General features: G+C 45.9%; 1 protein-coding gene across 1 annotated transcript in view; it reads right to left on the bottom strand.

Moving 5' to 3' along the window:
- Positions 1 to 509: 509 nt before the first annotated feature.
- Agbl2 (AGBL carboxypeptidase 2) overlaps positions 510 to 25,024 on the bottom strand; it is a 37,114-nt gene continuing 12,599 nt past the window's right edge. Inside the window, exons 7-17 of the mRNA XM_042676099.1 lie at positions 21,484 to 21,637; positions 15,982 to 16,764; positions 14,104 to 14,260; positions 10,809 to 10,935; positions 9,862 to 9,962; positions 8,192 to 8,322; positions 5,084 to 5,150; positions 4,116 to 4,241; positions 3,341 to 3,451; positions 2,923 to 3,009; positions 510 to 1,065 (exon numbers count right to left, since the gene is read on the bottom strand). Coding sequence (XP_042532033.1) covers positions 898 to 1,065; positions 2,923 to 3,009; positions 3,341 to 3,451; positions 4,116 to 4,241; positions 5,084 to 5,150; positions 8,192 to 8,322; positions 9,862 to 9,962; positions 10,809 to 10,935; positions 14,104 to 14,260; positions 15,982 to 16,764; positions 21,484 to 21,637 — 2,012 coding nt within the window. The 3' untranslated portion in view covers positions 510 to 897. The remainder of the gene's footprint in view (positions 1,066 to 2,922; positions 3,010 to 3,340; positions 3,452 to 4,115; positions 4,242 to 5,083; positions 5,151 to 8,191; positions 8,323 to 9,861; positions 9,963 to 10,808; positions 10,936 to 14,103; positions 14,261 to 15,981; positions 16,765 to 21,483; positions 21,638 to 25,024) is intronic.

Genomic DNA, 25,024 nt, shown 5'->3' on the forward strand with positions numbered 1-25,024 from the left:
TGCCAAAGTGACAAGAAAAAAGAAAAGACAGAAGCTAGGGCGTGGCCTCCATGAGCTGAAGCTTTTTTTTTTTTTTTTTAGCTTGCTTGTTGGATCTGTGCTCTTGCTCAGCTTGCTCCCAGCTGGTGCTCTGCCTCTTGAACCAAGTACTTGGAGTTTCTCTCTCTCTCTCTCGTAAGTCATGGAGCTTGAACTTCAGGCCTGGACACTGTCCCTGGCTTTTGTGCTCACTTCTGGTTTTCTCATGTTTAATTGGAGATAAGAGTCTTTCCTGCCTGGGCTGGCTTTGAACCCCGATCCTCAGATCTCAACTTCCCAAGTAGCTAGGATTACAAGCATGAGCCCCCAGCACCCAGCATTCTCTCTGCCTTCTTTAACTGTGACTCCAGCACAACAGGCCGTGCTGCAGCCAGAAGGCTAGGCTTGGTCCCTCCGGGGACCTTTGAAAACAAATGGCTGACAGCAAGGGTCAGTTCACACAATATGCAGTTAGCCAACCACAAGAAACATCTGGTTAGAGAGAATTTTAATCATTGAGTTAAAAAAAATTCACATAACCTTGTTGAACATAATACATATGACATTACATTTTCATTCACCGTTTGGAGACATTGGCATTTTATGTTTTTATAAAAAAATATAATATGCTTCTGAAAGAGGTTGAAAAATCTTTCATAATTGATTCGCACCTAACTTTAGAGAGAATAACTATTGGCTAAGAGGAGGCCTATCTGAACTCATGGGGTATGCGCCTGAAGATGCGCACCAGCACAAGTACCAGGGCCGTGCCAGGGTACCTCAAATCTGAGCACTTTCCACGCATACATTTCCCGCCTCCCCGGTGTGCACAAGCCAAGCCCTCGGAGGAGGTGCCCATGTAGCACAGCCCAGGCCTGCCTATGGGTACGTGTATATATGCAGGGACGGGTACGTAGTCATGGAGGGGCGGCCTCTCCTTGTGGCTGAATATTTGCTCTTCAGCCAGTCTGGTGGCGGAGCTGGTGGCAAGCTGGAGTTTGTGCTTTTCTTTGGAGAGCATGATGGTGGAAAGCCCAGCTTCTTGTTCTGCGCAAACAAGACAAGAGGTGAGCTTACTTTCTGTTGCACTTTGGACATTTAGAGGTAAGGTTAAGAGTAGACTGATCAGGAGTGGGTAAGCATGCCTGCCTTGCCCCTCCAGATACTGAAGTAGTCACCACTGCCGCGGGGCAGAGGTCAGTGGAGCAAAGTCACACACTCCATGAGCTCCAGTTGAACTTGCCCTAGGAATTGGAGAGACTGCTGTCCACAAATGGTACACCCAGGAAGAGGAAACAATGCATCCACACCGCTGACGATGTCCAGCCCTGTTATCTGATCGGCTGTAGAATCTAATAAGAGAACTATCCCGCGGGAAATCTCAAGCAAGTGCAGTAATGATAAAGATGGCACGCCATGCGTTCAGCACATTGTGCTTAACTGCTTCCTTTACAGCAGTGCTTACAGCCCAGCCTGCACCATCTGCTGTGGATCTGTTTTTGTTCCCCAAAGACTTGGCGAGGTGAATGCTGAGTGAGGAAACGGTCACCTCCTCATTCACCCATCTGTGATGCTTCTCTTGGATGTGATTTCATAAAGCTTTCTTTTCCTTGCTCTGCAGCATCTGGTGAGCTAGGTCTTGTCATCTGTTCTAGAAGATCCTGTCTTTAAGTCGGCTAGGGCCCCACACAGAGCAGGTCCTCTAGAAGACCCTGCTAGGTAGATGAGCGCATCCACCCAGGAATTGCCAAACAACTGACTTGGGAAAATGGCAGAGGTTTCACCTTAGAACTGTCCATCCTGTGTCTAGTTCATCTAAATTAATCCACTGATACCCACCTGTTCTAACCTACACACATTTGAGCACCGCCCTCCTGGAGACATATTCGGGGCTATCTGTAAGGAGAGCTCACTAGCTACTAGCCACTTTCCTACGTTTCAGAACATGCAAGCAAGCATGAGAGATGTTGTCATAGAGATACATATGAATTCATTTGGACTTCTTTTAGAAAAATAAAATTTGGCCGGGTATTGGTGGCTCACACCTGTAATCCTAGCTACTCAGGTTTGATTAGCTGAGATCTGAGGATCACAGTTAAAAGCCAGCCTGGACAGGAAACTCGATGACAGTCTTATCTCCAATTGACCACCAACAAGCCAGAAGTGGAGCTGAGGCTCTAATGGCAGAGATCTAGCTCAGGGAGAGTGACCAAGCCCTGAGTTCAAGTGTCAGGACTAGCACAAAATAATAATAATATAATAATAATAATGAGGAGGAGGAGGAAGAGAAGGAGGAGGAGGAAGATGAGAAAGAGGAGGAAGAAAAGGAGGAAGGGGAGGAGGAAGAGGAGGTGGAGGAGGCAATATGGCTTAGTAGTAAAATGCTTGCCTAGCATTCATGATGCCTTGGGTTCAATTCCTCAGAACCACATAAACAGAAAAAGCCAGAAATGGCACTGTGGCCCAAGTGGTAGAATTCTAGCCTTGAGCAAAAGCAGCTCAGAGACAGTGCCCAGGCCCTGAGTTCAAGCCCCAATACTGGCAAAAAACAAACAAACAAATAAATCAGTAAAAACCAGGCTCTAGAGGTATAGCTCAAGTAGTAGAGTGTCAACCTTTAGTAAAAGTGAGTCAAATCTCAGTACTGGAAAAAAAAAAAAAAAGATCAATTTCAGCTCCAGGTCAGATTTCTTTGGTCCTGTAATCCCTTTTGGGCTGTGCCCCATAGTAAGGAAGTGGTTTCAACCTGAGGGTGCAAAGTGCCTTGCATGTCTGCCTGGGCAGAAGAGATCTGAAAAGGCAAAGCTGTGGACTACGTACGGCACCCGCCTTCCCAATCACATCATGCACCTGCAAATGAATGACAATAAACTGCTGGCGCACATGTGTCCACCGAGGGAATACCTGCATGGTCTCTTTATTCTTTGGTGGAATCAGGGAGGCCACTGGTGAGTCCAGAGAGGTGCCTTTATTTCTTCCACTTAACTGCGTCTAAAATAAATGAGGAAGTGGAGCTGTGGCTCAAGTGGTAGAGTGCTAGTCTTGAGCAAAAAGAAACTCAAAGACAGTGCCTACGCCCTGAGTTCAAGCCCCAGAAATGGCCAAAAAAAAGCACAAACATCAGTACTTAAGCTCAGACTTCAATGGTTTTTAACCCAAAGCCGTGTTAGTGTCCTCCCCACACCCCAGTTTTTGTGCTCCCTTATGTCCGATGGAACTGTCAGGTGAGGGCAATATAAATGCCTACTTCCCATGTGGGAGAGAGATGCTTAATGGAGAAATCAGAGAACCTGTGGGAGAAATGGTCGGACACAGCCATTACCTCACTAAACCTTGGTTTGTCATTTCTCGTTGTTGAAGCCGTGGGATTCTCCATATGTTTTAAAAAGGTAGACTGCTTTGGCAGAGTAGAAGCAAATCCTGCCGTTGTTCCCTAGGAGGATTGGGTGAAAGGAAAATATTCTTCAGTTGATCCATTCATAAAAATTCAATTTACCCAGTAATAAAACTGTAACCTCTGCAGTCATTTTCTGTCTTTAGAGAGCAGAGTCGGGGCTGGGGGTGTGGCTTAGTGGTAGAGTGCTTGCCTAGCATTCATGAAGCCCTGGGTTCAATTCCTCAGTACCACATACACAGAAAAAGCCAGAAGCGGCGCTGTGGCTCAAGTGGTAGGGTGCTAGCTTTGAAGCTCAGGGACAGCATCCAGGCCCTGAGTCCAAGCCCCAGGACTAAAAAGCAAGCAAGCAAGCAAGCAAGCAGAGACTCTGGGGTGGGTGGGTGGTGTGAGAGCCTGGAGCAAGGGGGAAGAGGGACTTCCAGGCATCCTGAACCCCAACCAAGTCACTCTGGACCATGTAGGGCTGCTCAGGCAGCACCTCTGCCTTCCTCTGAAAGCCCAGACGTGGTCAAAAGTCAGACTTGTGCCAGAGCAAAGGGTTAGGGGCTGAGGCCGACACATGCTCAGAGATGGTCAGAGGCTGCAGGGAAGAAGTCTCACCTCAGAACAGAAGCTCGGCCCCCACCCAGCCCCCTGGCCCCCGCTCCCTCTGTGGGACACGGTGATCAGACAGCAGAAGCAGGAGGAAGGGCTTTCTTACTGGGGAATCCTCTATTAACGTCAACTCCCGCATCAAATGATTTTTCTGGTACTGCTCATTTCGCTGTTTCCGGGTCTGAAGTGGCTTCTTTTTTTTCTTCTTTAGCGTCTTCTTCTTCTGATTCAACTGTGTGCAAAGTGCAGAGACTGGTCATGAGCCTCTGCAGCTCTGCTCGCCCCATGGGGATGGGTACAGCACAGGCCAGCCCAGAGCGTGGCCTCACAGTGGTGTCCCCTACTTCATCTCCCAGCACACTCACACACGCACAGCCATGGGCACTATTACAGACACACAGCCAGAGGGGCAGTGACGACCAAAGAGATACCTGCTATTTACAGTATGAAACCAGATGACTTATGGAATAAAGTCATGTAGAGACACTACTGGGTCACCTAGTGTGTGGTTCATCTAGACTTAGCTGCACCTTAGTGTCTCTTGTCTGTAATCCTTGTCACTCAGGAGGATCTGAGTGACAGGGCTGAGGGTCAAGGTTTGAAGTCAGCCTGGGCAGAAAAGTCTGGGAGACTCTTATGTTCATTAAACCAGCAAAATGGAAGGACTGAAGTTGTGGCTCAAGTGGTAGAGCATCAACTATGAGTGGAAAAAGCTGAATGAAAGCACAAAACCCCAGTATTGGTGCACCCATGTGTGCGTGTACACACACATATACACATATAAGTTAGCTTTTTATGTTGTTGTTGTTACCATAAAGTGGCTTTCATAAGTAAGATGTACTCCCAGTTACTTGAGAAGCTGGTTCAGGAGGATCTCTGTTCAAGGCCTGCCTGGGCAAAAGGTTAGTGGGACCACACTTCAGACAATCAGCTGGGCATGGCAATATGCGTCTCTGTTGGTGCTGTGGCTTAAGTGGTAGAGGGCTTGCCTTGAGCTGAAGAGCTCAGAGACAGCATCCAGGCCCAGAGTTCAAGCCCCAGGACCAGCAAAAAAAAAAGTCGTTATCATCTCACCTCATCCACTAAGTTCAGTAGGTGAACAGGGAGGCCATCTGAGAGAGAGCTGTCAGAACCACTGGTGCTGGATCCACAAGGAAAGAAGAAAGAGAAGTAACTATTAACAACATGTGAAGGGAGTATATGATACACTAGATTAGCTGCATGGGATTTGCATATCTGGCCTACTATTTGCTGTCTTGTCCATGCTCCCATTACTAAGAATTCTGGACAAGCGCCCTTGCATGCTCATTCTGAGCACCCACTGCCACCGCGCTGCATGTTAGGCAGAGAGAACAGACGAAGGAGGCAGAGCTCCTGCACCAAGAAGTGCACCATCTGTGTGGCAAAAGTAAATACTGGGCAGATGGGCAAAGGTGCCCTGGGCAGCAGGTGTAAGGGGCCCAGGAATTTTCCATGTGTCCTAGAGAACAGTAGGTTACTGGGACTTGTCTGAGAACACAGGCTTTTTTTCATTCTTTTCTGTCTGGATAGAACCTTTTATAGGTACTAGTGGTACTCTGTAAAACTGTGTTGAATGAATTAATGGATGAGTCTATGTATTTATCTATCTGTCTAGATATTAATGAAAGAATATGCACCCTGCAAGCCAGAGTCTAAATGTATTATTTTTTGTGCTGGTGATTGAACCCAGGGCCTCATACATGCTAGACTGATTATACCATGAAGCTATTAGTACATTAGCTCAGTGCACTGAAAGAATATTACTGTGTGTATGTGTGTGAGTGTGTGCGCATGCGCATGCACGCACATACCACTCCTGGGGTTTGAACTCAGGGCCTGGGCGTTGTCCCTGAGCTCTTTTTGCTCAAGGCTAGAACTCTATCACTTGAGCCACAACTCTGCTTCCAGCTTTTGGGTGGTTAATTGGAGAAAAGACTTTTTGCAGAGGCTGGTTTGTACTGGGAACCTCAGATCTCAGGCTCTGGAAGTAGCTAGGATTATAAGCATGAGCCACTGCCACCCAACTAGGAGCTTTCCTTTTTTTTTCTTTTTCTTTTCTTTTTTTGCCCATCCAGGAGCTTGAATTCAGAGCCTGGACACTGTCCCCAAGCCTCTTTGTTCTCAAGGCTAATACTCTACACCACTTGAGCCAGAGTGCCACTTACAGCTTTTTCTGAGTAGTTTATTAGAGATAAGAGTCTCACGGAGGGGCTGGGAAGGTGGCTCAGCTGTAGAGCGCTTGCCTTGCATGCCTGAGGCCCTGGGTTCGATTCCTCAGCACCACATAAGCAAAAAGAAAAAAGCCGGAAGTGGCTCTGTGGCTCAAGTGGTAGAGTGCTAGCCTTGAGCTGAAGAGCTGAGGGACAGTGCTCAGGCCCAGAGTTCAGGCCCCACGACTGGACCCCCCCCCCCCAAAAAAAAAAAAAAGAGTCTCACGGACATTCCTGCCTGGGCTGGCTTCGAATCATGATCCTCAGATCTCCTGAGAAGCTAGGATGACAGGTGTGAGCCACCGGTGCCCAGTGAGCATTACTTTTATCATCCCAATTCTCCCTTCACAAGTTGTGGCTATATCTCTAAACTAAACTTTTCACCTTTTCTCTTTAGTAAGGCTCAGGTTCTTTGCCAAGTGTCACATTGAATTTTCCCTTTCCGGGGGTTTGGCTGGCAAGAACTGAGAGCTGTGCTATAAGGTATGGGCCTTGTTGGCTGGCAGGCTGGAGGAGAGGGTGTTCCTGCACATGGAACAGGATACTTACTTACCTCCATCCTGAAAGAGCCAAGGCAACTATCAGGGTGGAACTGAGGTAAACAACATATCGGCTATCCTTTTGTGCTGGGTACATAAAGGATGCCACTCCAGGCACATGGCACAGAAGTGAGCAAAATGACGATCTTTGATCTTATAGAATTTTTCTGCTAGTTGGAGTAGGGAAGCAGACAATAAACAAAAGACAATAAAAACTGTCATGGTAAATATAGATGATGAAAGTGATCAGTGGGGTTGGGTGCTGGTGGTTCATGTTTATAATCCTAGCTACTCAGAAGGCTGAGATCTGAGGATTGCAGTTCAAAGGCAGCCCCAGGCAGGAAAGTCCATGAGACTTTTATCTCCAATCAAGCACCAAACAAGCTGGAAATGGAGCTATGGTTCAAGTGATAGAGCACTAGCCTTGAGCAAAAGAAGGCCCAGAGTTCAAGCTCCAGGACCAGTATATGCACACACACATGCATGCACGTGCACGTGCAGGCACATGCACACAAAAATGGTGATAAATGCTATGAAAAAAGTAGAGCATGGTTTGGGAAGGTGGTTCAGTGGTAGAGCGCTTGCCTTGCATGCATGAGGCCCTGGGTTCGATTCCTCAGCACCACATAAATAAAAAGAAAAAAGCCGGAAGTGGTGCTGTGGCTCAAGTGGTCGAGCGTTAGCCTTGAGCTGAAGAGCTGAGGGACAGCACCCAGGCCCAGAATTCAGGCCCCACGACCGGACACCCCCCCCCCCCCCCCAAGAAGAAAAAAGTAGAGCATCTGTGGAGGAAATTGCAGGAGAGTAAGATTGGGGGAAGAGGGAGTAGCAGACATGCAAGCTGCAGTATTAAGTGTGATGAATATGGGCCACATTGAAAAGGGTGGTATCAGAGCAAAGACTGGCATTAGCCATGTGGCTACCTGGAGAAACAACACTGTAGGCATATGGAATTGCAGGTTCAAAGGCTCTGAGCCAGAAAACTGTAGTATCAGCATGTGAAAGGGTAAGGATGGGAGTCACAGAGGGATCAGGTGCTACATCCACAGTCTTGGTGACCACTGTAGGGGCTTTTTAAAAAAAATGAATCTGAGTGAGTTAGGAGCCACTAAAGTATGATAAACAGAAGAATGGCTGCTATAAGTTTTTAAAAAAGAATCATTCCCCTGGTTTTCTTCCAGGCTTGTTGGTTCCTTCTCAGTCTCTAGGACGATTTTGGTCCAGCGTTAGGCCCTACCAAAAAGACAGACCTTATCCAAAAATAAACAGTGCCAAAAAGGGCTAAAGGTGTGGCTCAGCAGTAGAGCACCTGCCCAGCAAACTCAAGGTCTTGATTTCAACCCTCAGTACCACCAAAAATAAAAAGAATAAACAGAACATCTCTGTCTTTTCTTTGAAATGAAGTTTGTTACCTGGATTCAATATCAGATAAGGGAATATCACTCCAACTTCCTTCTAAATTCATGACTTGTCCAAGTTCATTGAACTTCTTGTAGATTTCCTGGTGTAAGAGTTCCTTAAGCTCTTTTAGACACTGAAGGAACTGTGACAGTGAAAAAAAGAACTATTTTAATAATCATTGATTTATTTACCGGCTGTTTCCTGAGTCTATGCTGAGAGTAACCTCATTCACCACTGAGGCCTGGAAAGCTGCAATCCCTGCTGCTAGGGACATGTTGACAGAGAAGTTACAAGAGCTGTGGAAATAGAATGATTTTAGGGCAGAAGATCAGTGAACATGGCTTTATACCACTTTTCTGTTGCTATAGCAATAGAAACAATGCAATGGTGTGATTTATTTTTCTGGGTGGTAAGGCATTCTGATTTTGGTTTATGGCAAGGGTGAGTTGGCTGGAGGAATAGAGCACTTGCCTGGCATATGAGAAGCTCTGGATTCTACCTCCAGCACTGCCACAGGGAAGAGATAAGATTAAACAGAACACACTGAGGCCAAATTTCCCACTTATTTATTTATTTCTCAGTCCTGGGTTTGAGCTCAGGGCCTGTGTGCTGACCTTAAGTTGTTTTTGTTTCTGTTTTTGCTCAATGCTATTTTGTTTTGTTTTTGGTGATTAATTGGAGATGAGAGTTCTCACAGACTTTCTTGGCTTCAGTGATCCTTAGATCTCAGCCTCCTGAGAAGCTAGGATTACAGGCATAAGCTATCAGTGCCCAACTTTTCTTTTTATTTATTTTTTATTAAACATCATATCTAGCCTGGTGCACATCCAGCCTACACGTCAGAGGAGCTATGAAAGATGAGTCAAGGACTATGGATGCACATTCTCCTTTAAGTTGAGAGTGAAGTGTTGTGGGGATCGCCTACTGGAGGAAGAAGGCAAAGGAAACCTCCCTGTTTTAGGGGAGGACCACTGAGAACACCTGAAGTCAGGGGAGACAAAAGAGTAACAAACTGAGAGTTCAGAAAGGACAGGAGTTAACATAGGAGGTAAGATATTAGGGAGGCGATAGGGGAGGCTCAGTAGTACATGAGGTACATGGTTAGATTTGGAGAGGAGAAAGGACCCCTTATTTTTTGAAATAAGAGTGCCATGGGCACTGTTTACTGAAGGAAGCAAGCAAGATTTGGTGCTGCCAAGCACCAGTGGCTCATACCTGTAATCCCTGCTACTTAAGAGGCTGAGATCTGAGGACTGCAGTTTGAAATCAGTCTAGGCAAGAAAGTGCATGAGACCCTCATCTCTATTTAACCATAGAAAGTGTTAATTGGTGTTGGGGCTCAAGTGGTAGAGCACTAGCCTTGAGAAAAAAGAAGCTCAGGGATAGTGCCCCAGGCGCTGAGTTCAAGCCCCAGGACTGGCAAAAAAAAAAAAAAAAAAAAAAAGAAAGACAAAAAGAATTGGTAGTGTCATGACTAAGCCTAGAAGTGAGAGACAGGGGTGCTAAAGGATAGTTTCCTCCCTATATTTGATTACCAAGTCTTTCCATTTGCCAACAGTATGCAGGCTGGGACTTCCGTATTCGATTACACAAAAAACTTCAGGGAGATATGAAGTGGACAAGGTGGCATGTGACACTGATCAAACTGGTGGTCCCACATTTCCTGACCCTCCGTTTTTACCTTCGTTTGGTCAGGATCGCAGAAATCCAGAAGTGTGTCACAAATGTGATAGCCCAGGGACTTCAGATCCTCAGTGGTAAAGTGAGTGTCTCTTTTGCTACCTGGGAAAAAACAACAAGATATTTCTTATTCAATCTTTAGGACTGAAGGTGAGTCAATGTATGAACAACTTTTAAGAAAAACACACCACTTCTGATTCTAAACTACTGTGTTTCTCTACACATGTATGAGTAGCTCTCCTAGTGGTCCTCTGGTTCGGAAGAACGGGAACCATGTTAAGGTGTACTGTCATGATGGTTGTGCTCACGAGCTACTTCTTTGTGGCAGGCACCACCATCTCATACAGCCAGTACTGTGATTCTTGCCAGTTAAAGGGAAAATGAGAAACTGGGCACTGGTGGCTCATGCCTGTAGTCCTAGCTACTCAGGAGGCTGTGTTCTGAAGATCTCAGTTCAAAGCCAGCCCAGGCAGGAAAGTTGCTGTGAGACTCATCTCCAATTAACCACCAGAAAACCAGATGTGGAACTATGTCTCAAAGTGGTAGTGCACTAGCCTTGAGCAAGAGTGCTCAGGGACAGTGTGTGTGTGTGTGTGTGTGTGTGTGTGTGTGTTCAGGTGTTCAGGCCCTGAGTTCAAGCCCCAGGTCCCACAAAAAAAAAAAAAAAAGGAAAAGGAAAAAGAGTACAAAAAGCTTCAATAATTAACTCAGGATCATAAGTAAATGTAACTTGAAATTCAAACATCTGTCCGATTCTGGGTTCTAAGCAGTTAGTACGCTGCTCCATGAAAATCCGATATTCTACGTTCATGGTTAGTGGAGGCGAGCCAAGGAATCCTCTTGGACCAGTTATCTCCCCGACATTCCCAGGCCTCATCTCCTCAGGTATTGGGCATGGCTTCCTCCAGCCATGCTGCCCAGTGGATGCCTGAAGGAGGGACTGATTACCCAGGGTGGAGCCTCCGAAGGTGGACTCCATGGTGTAGCTGTTTTGGATTCCCATCCGCCACATCACGACACGTCCTGTGCCTTCTTTGCACTTTTGGACCTTAAAGTTACAACTGTGAAAAGAGAACTGAAGAGAAGGCCAAAGTCTGTGGATTACAAACTAGCAAATACAAGATGTCTTAGGATTCACTACTATGAAACAAGAATGGCTCCTTTGACGGGGGAGGGTCTAGACATTATTTTCTGAACTCTGGGCCTGAACTCTGGGCCTGGGCGCTGTCCCTCAGCTCTTCAACTCAAGGCTAGCGCTCTACCACTTGAGCCATAGCGCCACTTCCAGCTTTTTTCTTTTTGCTTATGTGGTGCTGAGGAATCGAACCCAGGGCCTCAGGCATGCAAGGCAAGCGCTCTACCACTGAGATACCTTCCCAGCCCTAGACATTATTTTCATAATATAATAGGTTCTGTAAAATACTGGAAGCAAGAAGCTGAGGGATGGCAACAGGCTACAGGGAGGAGGGGTTCTGGGAGTCAGGGAGATGAAGGATGGAAAATACTAACCAGACTTCTCTGCAGGAGCTCTCAGAGCATTTAACGTGGAGTGTGACCTTCCAAAGGGAAGGAAATATATATTTTCCAATTCTATTTGTCCATGGACCCTATCTACCCAGCACCCTCTGGAAAAGAAGCATTGGACTAAATTAGGGATCCTAGAACACCTGTTTGGGAATGCTGGGTAATTTGGCATCCAAGGCATTAGCCAGGCTTTCTAAGACATTTCTTTTTCCTCCTCCTCTCAACAACTCCTTTTTCTCTCTGCCTTCCTCCTTCTCTTTCTCCTCTCCTCCTGCCCTTCCTTTCTTTGACAAGGATTCCCTGTATAGCCATCTGGCCTTAAACTCATGATCTTCCTGCCAAATACTGGGATTACAGGCATGTGCTACCATATTAGGCTCTACCACTTATTTTCAGCCACTTAACTTGAACCCCTTGATCTGCTGGATTATCCTCTAAATATGATTTGTGTATTTCTTACCTCCAAAATCTCTGCCTAGTGTTTTTTTTTCTTTGGTTGGTTGTGGGGCTTGAACTCAGGGCCTGGGTGCTATCCCTGAGTTCTTTTGCTTAAGGCTACCACTTTGAGCTCTACCACTTCTGCTTTTCTGATGGTTAATTGGAGATAAGAGTCTTGGACTTTCCTGCTGGGGTTGGCTTTGATGTGGGATCCTCAGATCTCAGCCTCTTGAGTAGGATTATAGGCAAGAGCAACCAGCACTCTACCTATTGTTCTTTTTTTATCCCTTATGCTTATCCTCACTAGGAGTTAGCATCCTCGGCTCCCTCTTATTTTTTTTGTTTTTTTTTTTTTTGGGTCTGGTCGTGGGGCCCAAACTCTGGGCCTGGGCGCTGTCCCTCAGCTCTTCAGCTCAAGGCTAGCGCTCTACCACTTGAGCCACAGCCCCACTTCCGGCTTTTTTCTTTTTGCTTATGTGGTGCTGAGGAATTGAACCCAGGGCCTCAGGCATGCAAGGCAATCGCTTTACCACTGAGCCACCTTCCCAGCCCCCTCGGCTCCCTCTTATGAAAAGGCCGCTGTGTTCCCTTTCAAGGAGACTATAACATAACTTGGCACCTACCATCCTGTCCTGCTAAAATGGTTTCCTCCCATTGCAAGGTATCTCCTTATCTAATGATGTTCAAATTACACTCAGTGGAATCCAGAAGCATTTCTGCTTCAAGGCTAAAGGAGTACCAGGTGCTGGTGGCTAATGCCTGTCATCCTAGCTACTCTGGAGGCTGAGATCTGAGGATTCTGGTTAGGAGCCTGTCCAGGTTGGAAAGTCTGAGAGACTCTTATCTCCAATTAGCCAGCAGAAAACTGGAAGTGGTATTGTGGCTCAAGGGGTAGAGCACTAGCCTTGAGCTGAAGAGCTGAGGGACAGTGCCCAGGCCCAGAGTTCAAGCCCTATGACTGACAAAAGCAAAAAACAAAACAAAACCCAACAACAACAACAAACAAACAAAAACAAACATGCTCTTCCTACCCACATCTCCAGCACTGCAGGGATTATAAGGGATTATCGTGATTTGGGAATTACAGCACTCCTGGCCCTTACCAAATCTAACCTTTGTATATATATCTATATATGTGTGTGTGAGCATACATGAGTGCAGCATGGCAGTAGTCGAACTCAGGGCTCTTTCATGCTACCACTTGAGCCACAGATCCATTTCTGATGTTTCCCTGGCTAGCTTTGAAGTGTAATCCTCCGATCTCAGCTTCCTGATTAGAGCTAGAACTACAGGTGTGAGCCACTGGCACCAGCTAAAATCTGGTTTTTCGAAAAATTGCATATACTGGAATTACGCAACATGTAACCTCTTGTGTTTGGCGTCTTTGTGCTTGTCATGGGGCTTGAACTCAGGGCTGGGGTGCTGTCCCTGAGCTCTTTTGCTCAAGGCTAGCACTTCACAACTTTGAGCCACAGCTCCAGTTCCATGTTTGTTTGTTTGTTTTGAGTAGTTAATTGGAGATAAGAGTCTTATGGGGATTTTTCTGCCTGGTCTGGCTTTGAACCTCAATCCTCAGATCTCAACCTCCTCAGTAGCTAGGATTACCAGCATGAGTGACCAATGCCTGGCTTTGATAGAATTATTATGATTAGGGGCTGGGAAGGTGGCTCAGTGGTAGAGTGCTTGCCTTGCATGCAAGAGGCCCTGGGTTCGATTCCTCAGCACCACATAAGCAAAAAGAAAAAGGCAGGAAGTGGCACTGTGGCTCAAGTGGTAGAGCGGTAGCCTTGTGCTGAAGAGCTGAGGGACAGTGCCCAGGCCCAGAGTTCAGGCCCACGACCGGACCCAAAAAAAAAAAAAAGAATTATTATGATTATTATTTTTTGTTGGTCCTGGGGCTTGAACTCTGGGTCTGGGCACTGTCCCTCAGCTCTTCAGCTCAAGGCAAGTGCTCTACTATTTGAGCCACAGCACCACTTCTGGTTTTCTGGTGGTTAATTGGAGATAAGAGTCTCACCGACTTTTCTTGCCTGGGCTGGCTTTGAATCGTGATCCTCAGATCTCAGCCTTCTGAGTAGCTAGGATTATGGGCGTGAGCCACCTGCGCCTAGCTAGAATAAATCTTAAAGCCATACTTTTCTAAATTCTTGACCACTAGGTGGCTGGGATTCATCAAATATAAAATAGAGATATAAAATGCCAAATTAAAAACTAACATGTAGGCAGTGGTGAGTTCCATTGTTCCTCGGTCAATGGGCAGATAATCACTGTACTTGCTTACCTTATCTGGTATGTTTTTGCTTAACATCAATGGGAACACGCGCTCATGAAGCCAATGCCTGCGGTCCTTGTTGTTGCAGCCATATAGGAAGATATTATTCTTGCGGCTGTGCCCGTGGAAATCACAATACAAGAGAACCTCTCTTTCTTCCATAAGTCTGTGGGAGGGGCAAACAAAGGGCTCAGTGCATATCCAAAGATATGCACATCATCCAGGATCATCTGATTCTCCTCTGAATGGAGCAGATACTTTCCCTCACAAGACAATCACAATGGCCTTCCGTGGATGCTTCTCCCATCCTCCGCCACTACTGGATATGTACCAGCAACTCTGATCCCTGCCAGGCACAGGGACTTGAAATGGAAAAGTTTGGATGTGAGAAGTAGTAGTAGGTAGGCCTCTGTAAACTTTCACAACAAAGTAGAGAAACTCTATTGCAAGGAAGTCCACCATGGTGAAGAGAAAGGAGGCAGGCTGAGAAGCTGTGGGTCTGGCACAGAAAAAGCCACAGAAAGTGTTGGTTCCTGACTTTTCAGGGCTAGTGCCTACAAGGCTCAGCTCTTCATCTCCTGATCATGAGGATGCCTAATCCAACAACCAGGCATGTTCACTTCCTCCATGATTATGATGGCAGGATGAAGGGGGAACAGACGGTGCTCTCCATGTGGCATGGGCTGGATATGGCGCTGAACAGGTGACCTGGGTGATCTCATTTTACTCCCAGAATCTCAAGGCAGGAGTATCATCACTCTACAGAGGAAGAGAGCTGAGGTTCATAGACATAAACTGTCATAGACTCAGCCAACAGCAAAACCAGGTCTTAGAACATGGGGCAAGCAAACACATGCAGTTAGCCATCACCTCTTTGGCCAAGTCTCCTGGCACACATTCACACAAGTGTGGTTAGGAGGCCAGTCACCTTCAGGCCTCTGTGCAGTGTTTTCATTTCTATCTGAATGAGAGCTCATCTAAGGTGGGTGTTGTCTCTTTATAGCCATCAGCTGCTTTTGGACAGGCTTAAAAAAAAAGTACTAGGGGCTGGGAAAGTAGCTTAGTGGTAGAGGGCTTGTCTAGCATGCATGAAGCTCTGGGTTTGATTCCTCATCAAAAGCCAGAAGTGATGCTATGAATCAAGTAGTAGAGTGCTTGCCTTGAGCCAAAGAAGCTCAGGGAAGAGTGCTAGCCTTGATTTACAGGCTCATGCCTGTAATCCTGACAATTCAGGATGCTGGGATCTGAGGATTGTGGTTTGAAGCCAGCCTGGGCAGAAAAGTCTGTAATAGCTCTTATCTCCAATTAACTAGCAAAAAAACTAGAAGTAGAGATGTGGCTCAAGTGGTAGAGCACCAGTCTTGAGCAGAAAAAGATAAGGAAGAGTTCCTAGACCCTGAGTTCAAGCCCAAAACGGGCACACACAAAAAAGCAACACAAAACCCTACACAAACCCTACACATACAAAAAAAATACACAAAAACCCTAACTGAAATGTTACATGTTCAGCATCTTTCCAAAGATGTGATTCCAATGAGTGATTCCCCTTTGCCTGCAAAGAGCATGGTAAAGACTTTCCATGGGGCTGGGAAGGTGGCTTAGTGGTAGAGTGCTTGCCTTGCATGCATGAGGCCCTGGGTTTGATTCCTCAGCACCACATAAGCAGAAAAAACTGTGGCTCAAGTAGTAAAGCGCTAGCCTTAAGCTGAAGAGCTGAGGGACAGTGCCCAGGCCCACAGTTCAGGCCCCACAACTACAACAACAAAAAGACTTTCCACATCTGTTGGTATACAACACAGGAGAACCCTTTCCCTCCCCAGCAGAGAGTGGGGTCTGGCGTTAGCACATACAACATTCGTTGAACTATCGAGAGCTAAGAGGTCTCACCTTTTGATCATGTTCTTGGTGTACCAAATGCAAGGGAAGGAGTCCTTCAGAATGGTCTTATAATGCCGGTTCAAGTCCCTGCCAGCCAGTGAGCAGCGGTAATTCCCCACGATCACTCCGTCAGGATTTAACATGGGAACCACCTTGAAGACAAAGATATCCCTGAGGATCTGTGCATCTGGAGAATCGCTGAGGATGAAGTCCAGGAAGCCTTTCATAATCCAGGAGCTGTTGCTTTCCCCGGGGTGGACTCTGGCGCTCAGGACCACAGCTTTCTTTGCGGCTGCTTCTTGAGGGGTCTTGGATGGATTGGTGATGGTGAGTAAGTAGACAGTGTTCCCTGCTAGGCTCCGGCATAAGGCCCGGAACTTGCAGAACTGAGATTGGACAGGGTTGTTTGCTATTGCCAGGAGATGGCACTGCAAATCAGTGTAAGTATATGGGTAAAAGTGTGCAAGGAAGCAAGTGTCCTGGTCGTGTGGAAACTGGATGGTCCAGGTGAGGCAATAGAAGGGCTGCTGCCCATCATCCACGTTGCTCTTGTAGTACTTGATCTCACTTCCTTCTCTCTTCCAGCCGATGCTGTAGGTGGTGGCGTCTGACTGGGAGTACAGGAGGGGCTTCATCCCCAGGGCATACAGGCTCTTGGGTTTCAGCAAGTTGACGATGGTGAAGCGGTAGGTGACATCTTTCCTGGTGTTCTGAACTCGAAAATAAAACCATTGGGTGTGTTTGTTCGTGTAGAGGTCGGTTCTCAAGGTGAGTTCATACTCATAGGTGCCTCTAAATTAGAGGGAGAAAGATATCATTGTAGCCTCACCACTCACTGCAAAAATAAAGCTGGGAATAGATTTTTTTTTTATTTCATAAAAATAGATTATGGGGCCAGTGCCAGGGGCTCACGCCTGTAATCCTAGCTACTCAGGAGGCTGACATCTGAGGATCGCAGTTCAAAGCCAGCCCAGGCAGCAAAGTCCATGAGACTCTTATCTCCAATTAAGCACCAGAAAACTGGAAATAATGCTGTGACTCAAGTGGTAGAGTTCTAGCCTTGAGCTGAAGAGCTGAGAGAGAGTGCTCAGGCCCAGAGTTCAAGCCCCACTACCAATAACAACAACAACAACAACAACAACAAAATGATTAGTGCCAGTGCTTAAACATGTAATCCTAGCTAATAAGGAGGCTGAGATCTGAGGACTGTTGTTTGAAGAAAGACTATGAGAATCTTTATCTCTGATTAACTTCCAAAACCCAAAAAGTGGAGCTAGCTTGAGAGCACTAGCCTTGAGCAAAAATCTTAGGGATAATGCCTAGGCCCTGAGGTCAAGCCCCAGGATGGGAACACAAAGAAAGGCTCTCTCTCTCTCTCTCTCTCTCTCTCTCTCTCTCTGTTGTGTCTCTCTCTATCTCTCTGTTTCTCTCTTTCCCTCCCTCCCTCCCTCCCTCCCTTCCTTCCTTCTTGAACTCAGGGCCTAGGCACTGTTCCTGAGCTTCTTTTGCTCAAGGCTAGCACTCTACCACTTGAGCCACAGCTCCACTTCTGGCCTTTTCTGTTTATGTGGTACTCAGGAATAGAACCCAGGGTTTCATGCATGCTAGGCAAGCACTCTACCACTAAGCCACATTCCTAGCCCATTTACCCTTTCAAAGTCATATATTAAACTGGCAGAAACATGTGTGAGGAAAATTTGTTTGGGGTGGGAAAGGAACCTTAAGACTTGGGCTGGGATGTACCTCAGTGATAGACACCTGCCAACCACTTGCAAGGTTTGATCCCTAACACTGAAGAAAAAAAAAGTTTAAAAACTCATGACTAAGCCAGGCACTAGTGGGTCATGCCGTCTGTAGTCCTAGCCACTCAGGAAGCTGAGATCAGAGGACGGTGGGCAGGAAAGCCTGTGAGACTTGTTTTGTTTTGCTTTGTTTTTGCTGGTCCTGGGGCTTGAACTCAGGGGCCTGGACGTTGTCCCGGAGCTTCTTTGCACTCAAAGCTAGTGCTCTACCACTTGAACCACTAACAAACCAACTTAAGTATTTTTTTGGGTTTTTTTGGGGGGGATTGGTCATGGGGCTTGAACTCAGAGCCTGGGTGTTATCCTTGAGCTCTTTTGTTCAAGGCTAGGACTCTACCACATTGAGCTACAGCTCTACTTTCAATAAGTTTCATTTTATCTTGGTTGGTCATGGGGCTTGAATTCAGGGCCTAGGCGCTGTCCCTGAGCTCTTTAGTTCAAGGGACTACCACTTTGAGCCACAGTGCTACTTCTTGTGAGACTCTTTTTTTTTTTTTTTTAATTTGGCCAGTCCTGGGGCTTGAACTCATAGCCTGAGCACTGTCCGTCCCTGAGCTTCTTTTTGCTCAAGGGTAAGACTCTACATGTGACCCACAGCGCCACTTCTGGCTTTTTCTGATTATGTGGTGCTGAGGAATCGAACCCAGGGCTTCATGCATGCTAGGCAAGTACTCTACCGCTAAGCCACATTCCCAGCCTATCTTGTGAGACTCTCATCTCCCATAAACTACTCAGAAAATGCCAGAAGGGGTGCTGCGGTTCAAGTAGTAAAGTGCTAGTTAGCCTTGAGCACAAATAGGCTCAGGGACAGCACCTAGGCCCTCAGTTCAAGCCCCAAGATGAGCAAAAAACAAAAACCTCACTAACTAGCTAGGGATGACAGTGCATACCTGTATATATCAGAAGTAAGGAGGCTGAAGCAGAAGGATCATGAGTTTGAGGTCAGCCTGGACTTCACAGAGACCCTGCTCCAACAAACAAGAAAGCTAGGCACAGTGGTACACATCTGTAATTCCAGCACTCAGAAGGCTAAGGCAAGAGGATCATGGATTTGAGGCCAGTTTGGGCTAAATAGCCAGACAAGCCTGAGCAATATAGGAAGACACTGTTTCAAATAAATAAGACAAAGCCCAAACACCCAAAACCAACTAAAACAAACAAAACTCTTGGGAATAGGATGTTTGGAATTTCCCTTAGCTTCTACACATCTTTCTAGATGGTCCACTAACAGCTTCTAACCACCAGGGTGATTTCTCTGAAACAGTGAATAGCGCCCTCTGTTGGCTGCTGTTGGACTACCCTAGAGATTACATTGGGGAACCCTATGAGGGCTGTCATTTTTATGCCTGGTCATCAATTTTTTGACCAGGAGGATGTATTTATGGAATGCATTCACCTGCCAAGACGGGCCCTGAATTCCTAGCCTCAAGAAGTCCTCTTGCCCTAGCCTGGAATAGCTGGGCTACAGGAGCTCAAACTTGGCTTGGATGCTGTCTCTGAGCTCCTTTTGCTCAAGGCTAGCACTCTACCACTTAAGACACAGTGCCACTTCCAGCTTTTCTGTGATTAATTGGAGATAAAAGTCTCATAGAGGGCTGGGAATGTGGCTTAGTGGTAGAGTGCTTGCCTAGCATGCATGAAGCCTGGTTTGATTCCTCAATACCTCAAAAATAGAAAAAGCTAGAAGTGGTGCTGTGGCTCAAGTGTTAAGAGTGCTACACTTGAGCAAAAGAAGCTCAGGGACAATGCCCAAGCCCTGAGTTCAAATCCCAGAACTGTCAAAAAAAAAAAAAAAAAAGAAGAGTAGCCAGGTGCTGGTAGCTCACGCCTGTAATCCTAGCTACACAGGAAGCTGAGATCTGAGGATCATGATTCAAAGCCAGCCTGGGCAGGAAAGTCCGTGAGACTCTTATCTCCAATAAACCACTAGAAAACCAGAAGTGGTGTTATGGCTCAAGCGGTAGAGTGCTTGCCATGAGCTGAAGAGCACACAGACAGCTCCCAAGCCCAGAGTTCAAGCCCCACCACCAAAAAAAAAAAAAAAAAAAGTCTCTTTCCTTCCTGGGCTGTCTTTGAACTGCAATCTTCAGATCTCAGCCTCCTGAGTTGCTAGGATTACGGGTGTGAGCCACTGGCACCTGGCCTAATTTTTATTTAAAAAATATAATTTGGGGGGCTGGGAAGGTGGCTCAGTGGTAGAGCACTTGCCTTGCATGCCTGAGGCCCTGGGTTCGATTCCTCAGCACCACATAAGCAAAAAGAAAAAAGCCAGAAGTGGTGCTGTGGCTCAAGTGGTAGAGTGCTAGCCTTGAGCTGAAGAGATGAGGGACAACGCCCAGGCCCAGATTTCAGGCCCCATGACCGGACCCACCCCCCCCCAAAAAATTATATATATATATAATTTGGGGGCTGGGAATGAGGCTTAGTGGTAGAGTGTTTGTTTGCCTAGCATGTATGAAGCCCTGGGTTCAATTCCATAGTATCATATACACAGAAAAATCTGGAAGTGGCACTGTGGTTCAAGTGGTAGAGTCCTAGCACTGAGTAAAAGAACCTCAAGGACAGTGCCCAGGCCCAGAGTTCAAGCCCCAGGACTGACCAAAAAAAAAGTCTGTCTGTCTGTCTGTCTGTCTATCTATCTATCTGTCTGTCTGTCTGTCTGTCTGTCTGTCTCTGTCTGTCTATAATTTGTAGCCAGGTGCTTGAAAATTGAAAGTGGATCTGTGGCTCAAGTGGTAGAGTGCTAGCCTTTAGCCCAAAAAGCTCAGACAGTGCCCAGGCTCTGAGTTTAAGCCCCAGGACTGAAAAAAAATAGTATTATATATTGCATATGTTACACAAAATCACACAGGAACAAATTAAGGCATATATAGTAAACTATTGACAGTTAGTATGACTGAGAGATGTATGATTATAGGATATTTACATTATGTATTTTTACAAACATAAATTTTACTTATTTATTTAATTTTAATTTTTTTTTTGGTCAGTTGTGGGGCTTGAACTCAGCGCATGGGTACTGTTCTTGTACTCATTTGCTCAAGGCTAGGCCTCTATTACCTTGAACTACAGCTACACTTCTGGGTTTCTGGTGGTTAATTGGAGTTAAGAGTCTCACAAATTTTCCTACTCAAGCTAGTTTTGAATTACGATCCTTTAGATCTCAGCCTCCTAAGTAGCTAGGATTACCGGTGTGAGCCACCAGCACCTGTCTTATTTATTTATTGTGATTGTAATTGTGATTGTGTGTTTGTGCCAGTAGTGGGATTTGAACTCAGGGCCTCATGTTCTCGCTTGGCTTTTTCACTCACAGCTGGAGCTCTTCCACTTGAGCCACACTTTCACTTCTGGCTTTTTATTGGTTAACTGGAGTCTCTCAAATTTATCTGCCTGGGCTGGCTCCAAACTACAATCCTCAGATCTCAGCCTTCTGAGTAGCTAGGATTACAGGTGTGCGCCACCAGCTACCAGCTTTATGAATGCAAATTTTAAGTGTTCAATTTCCTCTCGGAGGCAGAAGAATTAATATAGACAATGATTTATGCTGGGAGGAAAAAAAAAAGAGCCCTAATTTTCTAATCCTCTCCATCCTCATCATTTGTTTCATGGACTCTTTTGTTGGCAAATCCTCCCCCTTCCAGAAATCCTTCTGGAAGCTTCCTGTCTGCAGCTCCTGGGCATTCCTTTGGGAAAATTCACGATTACTCACACTCTGACGGCTTTCTGCAGGTTCCCACTCTCAAATCTGGACTCAAACAGCAGGGTGTTATCGTGTGGCCCCTGCAAGGCGACAGCAGGCTCCTTGATGCTTCCTTGCTTGCCTCCCACTCTGGAGCTGGTAAAATAAGTGTCTTCGGTGGGCACTACAGATGAAACAGACAGCTTTAGGCCAGCTCCCACTCAGAATTCATCCATTCTGCAAATATTTACTAATCACCTCCACCCTGTCAACATAATTCTAAGTTTAAACAATAAAATATTAAAGAAAAATTGTTTGGTGGTGGCGGGGCTTGAACTCAGAGCCATGCCTTTGCTCAACAAGCAATCCACCACTTGAGCCACTGTCCTGGCCAGCCTCTGACGGCAACCTTCCTACCTATACCTCCTATGTAGCTAGGACTGTGTGTGTGCCATCCGTCCCATGCCCAGGGTGTATGTCACCATTCAGCCTTGCTATCTTGGCCCAGGCTGGTCTTGAACTATAATTCCCTTGATTTCTCTCTCTTTTTTTTTTGTTGGTCATGGGGCTTGAACTCTGGGCCTGGGCGCTGTCCCTGAGCTCTTCAGCTTAAGGGGAGCGCTCTACCACTTAAGCCACAGCGCCACTTTCTGTTTTCTGGTGGTTAATTAGAGATAAGAGTCTCATGAGCTTTCCTGCTGGGGCTGGCTTTCAACCATGATCCTCAGATCTCAGCCTCCTGAGTAGCTAGGATTACAGGCATGAGCCACTGGCACCTGGCCACTTGATCTCCACATTCTAGATAGCTGGAATTACAAGCATGTGCCACCCAATCCAGCCCAACATTTTAATTGTTCTTGTTGAGGCCTTTAATGTTCAGCAATGCATTGTTTTACCTAAGTGATTAAAGACATTTCCTTTTGTTTCACAGCTTCCCTTTGCATCTCAGGTACTGTTCTTCTGTTCCCATTTAAAACCTAATTTAAAAATATTTTGGCACAAAATATTTAAAGTGGTTGAAATTGAACTGAATCAAACATTTCAAAAAGTTACCTTTAAGTAGCTGTACAAAGGGGTTTCAATTCAACACGAGTAGAATGGTTTATGACCAATGCCATGCCTTCCCCTTCTCCCCATCTCTTGCAGCCCCACTCAACCTACTCATTGATATATTTTTAATTTAATTTTATTGTAAAGTTACACTTACACGAGTAAGGCAATGAGTACATTTCTTGTTGAGCATTGTTAGTCCCTCCCTTGTTTTCTCCCACTATCCCTTCCCTTCCCTACCTCCCTCCCTCCCCCCACCCCAACCTGAAGCTATAAAGTTTATTTCCAGTATACTGTCTTGTGGACACTGATTTATTTATTTATTTTGTCAATCATTGGGCTTGAACTCAGGGTCTAGGCACTGTCTCTGAGCTTTTCTGCTTAAGGCTAGTGCTCTACAACTTGGAACCATAGCTCCACTTTTGCTTTTCTGGTGGTGGTTAATTGGGAGTCTCATGGGCTTTCCTGCCTGGGCTGGCTTTGAACCTCAATCCTCAGATCTCAGCCTCCTGAGTAGCTAGGATTATAGGCATGAGCCACCAGCAGCTTCTCTCATTGGTTTTTACAGAGGAAGGGGAAAATAGAAAATAAAAGTAATCTATATACTAAAAATATGCTGTATAATTTTTGTACATACCAGTCCAGATTAAAATAAAATAATTTAAGAAATAGCTATATTGTCAAAGCTCATAGAATTTACAAACATTATAGATAATGACATTATGATAATGACAATTTGCCTTGTGAAGGTTAAAATATTTGTGACCTTTTTTTTTTTTTTTTTGGGTCCGGTCATGGGGCCTGAACTCTGGGCCTGGGTGCTGTCCCTCAGCTCTTCATCTCAAGGCTAGCACTCTACCACTTGAGCCACAGCGCCACTTCCGGCTTTTTTCTTATGTGGTGCTGAGGAATTGAACCCAGGGCCTCGAGCATGCAAGGCAAGTGCTCTACCACTGAGCCACCTTCCCAGCCCCAATATTTGTGACTTTATAAGTATCACTATCCCACAATACTGTGAAATTTGTGAAATTTATGTAATAACTTAATCTCAATAAAAATTATTTAAAAAAAAGAATTGGCATGGGTATATTTGCTTAGAAGGAATGAAATTTCATGGCTGGGCTGGGAAGGTGGCTCAGTGGTAGAGCGCTTGCCTTGCATGCATGAGGCCCTGGGTTCGATTCCTCAGCACCACATAAGCAAAAAGAAAAAAGCCAGAAGTGGCGCTGTGGCTCAAGTGGTAGAGCGCTAGCCTTAAGCTGAAGAGCTGAGGGACAGCGGTCAGGCCCAGAGTGCAGGCCCCACGACCGGACCCCCCCCCAAAAAAAAAAAAAGAAAAGAAATTTCATGGCTATTAGTGAAAAGTGTGACTACTTGGCTACTTAGAAGGCTGATATCTGAGAATCAAGGTTGGAAGCCACCCAAAGCAGTAAAGTCCATGAGACTCTTATCTTCAGTTAACTACTGTTAGCTGGAAGTGGAGCTGTGGCTCAGATGGTCGAGTGTCAGCCTTGAAAGGAAAAAACTAAGGAATAGCACCGAGGACCTGAGTTCAGGTCCTGTTACCGGCAATAAACATTATGCAGAAACCAGCTGCGGACACATGCAACCCAACTAAAAGCTGGGGCCTCAGGCTCTTCATGGAACTGCACAGTGGAGGTTAGACCAGATATCATTAATATAGAAGTGGCGATATTTTTAGTAGCTTAAAGCAACATTTAAGGAGATTTCTTTTTTTTTTGACACAACTGTAAACAAATAATATTTATTGATTCTGCACTGCAATCACTTTGTTTCCGACAAAAAATGGATATCTTGAAATTTATATCTATTTCTCTGAATTACAGGTCTTGAATGCTTTTCAAGGACATTTTCTTTTTTTTTTTCATTATGTTATTCTTTTATTTTTTAATTTAATTTTATTTGTGAACATAGCCGAGTCTTGGATCCTGGGTCGTCTCTGGTCTGCAAACTGCAGGATGAAGATGTCCGCTCCTTGTCGGTTCTTGCTGGTGTTGAGTAGAATCCTCTCGCCAGCTGCGTCTGGCTCCTTTGTCCCGGACTCTCTGTGTGAGCGCTCAGGTATGGCCGCGGCTGCGGTCGCCGCTGCGACCCTGCCGCCGCCGCCGCGGCTGCTGGCAGGCGCTCAGATGTGTCTCCTTGTCTTGGCTTCCCCTCTCTTGTCCAACTCTCTGTCCTGTGATGGCACACTTGGTGTGATTCTCTGGCTTAGGACTGTTCACTGGAACTCTAAAACTGCTTTCTATGCGAGAGCTTGTTCAGATTCCAGCTTCTCCTCCGCCATCTTCCCGGAACTTCCTTTAAGGAGATTTCTTGAAACGTGAAATTTATTTCCTTTTTGCCCTGTTCATTTCTAAGTGGGAAAACTCTTGGGCCTTCCTTGTCACTACATGTTCTCCATTTCTTCTTCTGAACCCAAGGACATGATCAAGGCCACCTCTGAAGATGTGTCCCACAACTGGGACAGTTTACAAACACTGCCATTTCAGAAGATAACCCA

This window comes from Dipodomys spectabilis, unplaced genomic scaffold, assembly GCF_019054845.1.
Source record: "Dipodomys spectabilis isolate Male_0828 unplaced genomic scaffold, ASM1905484v1 ptg000030l, whole genome shotgun sequence".
NCBI lineage: Eukaryota > Metazoa > Chordata > Mammalia > Rodentia > Heteromyidae > Dipodomys > Dipodomys spectabilis.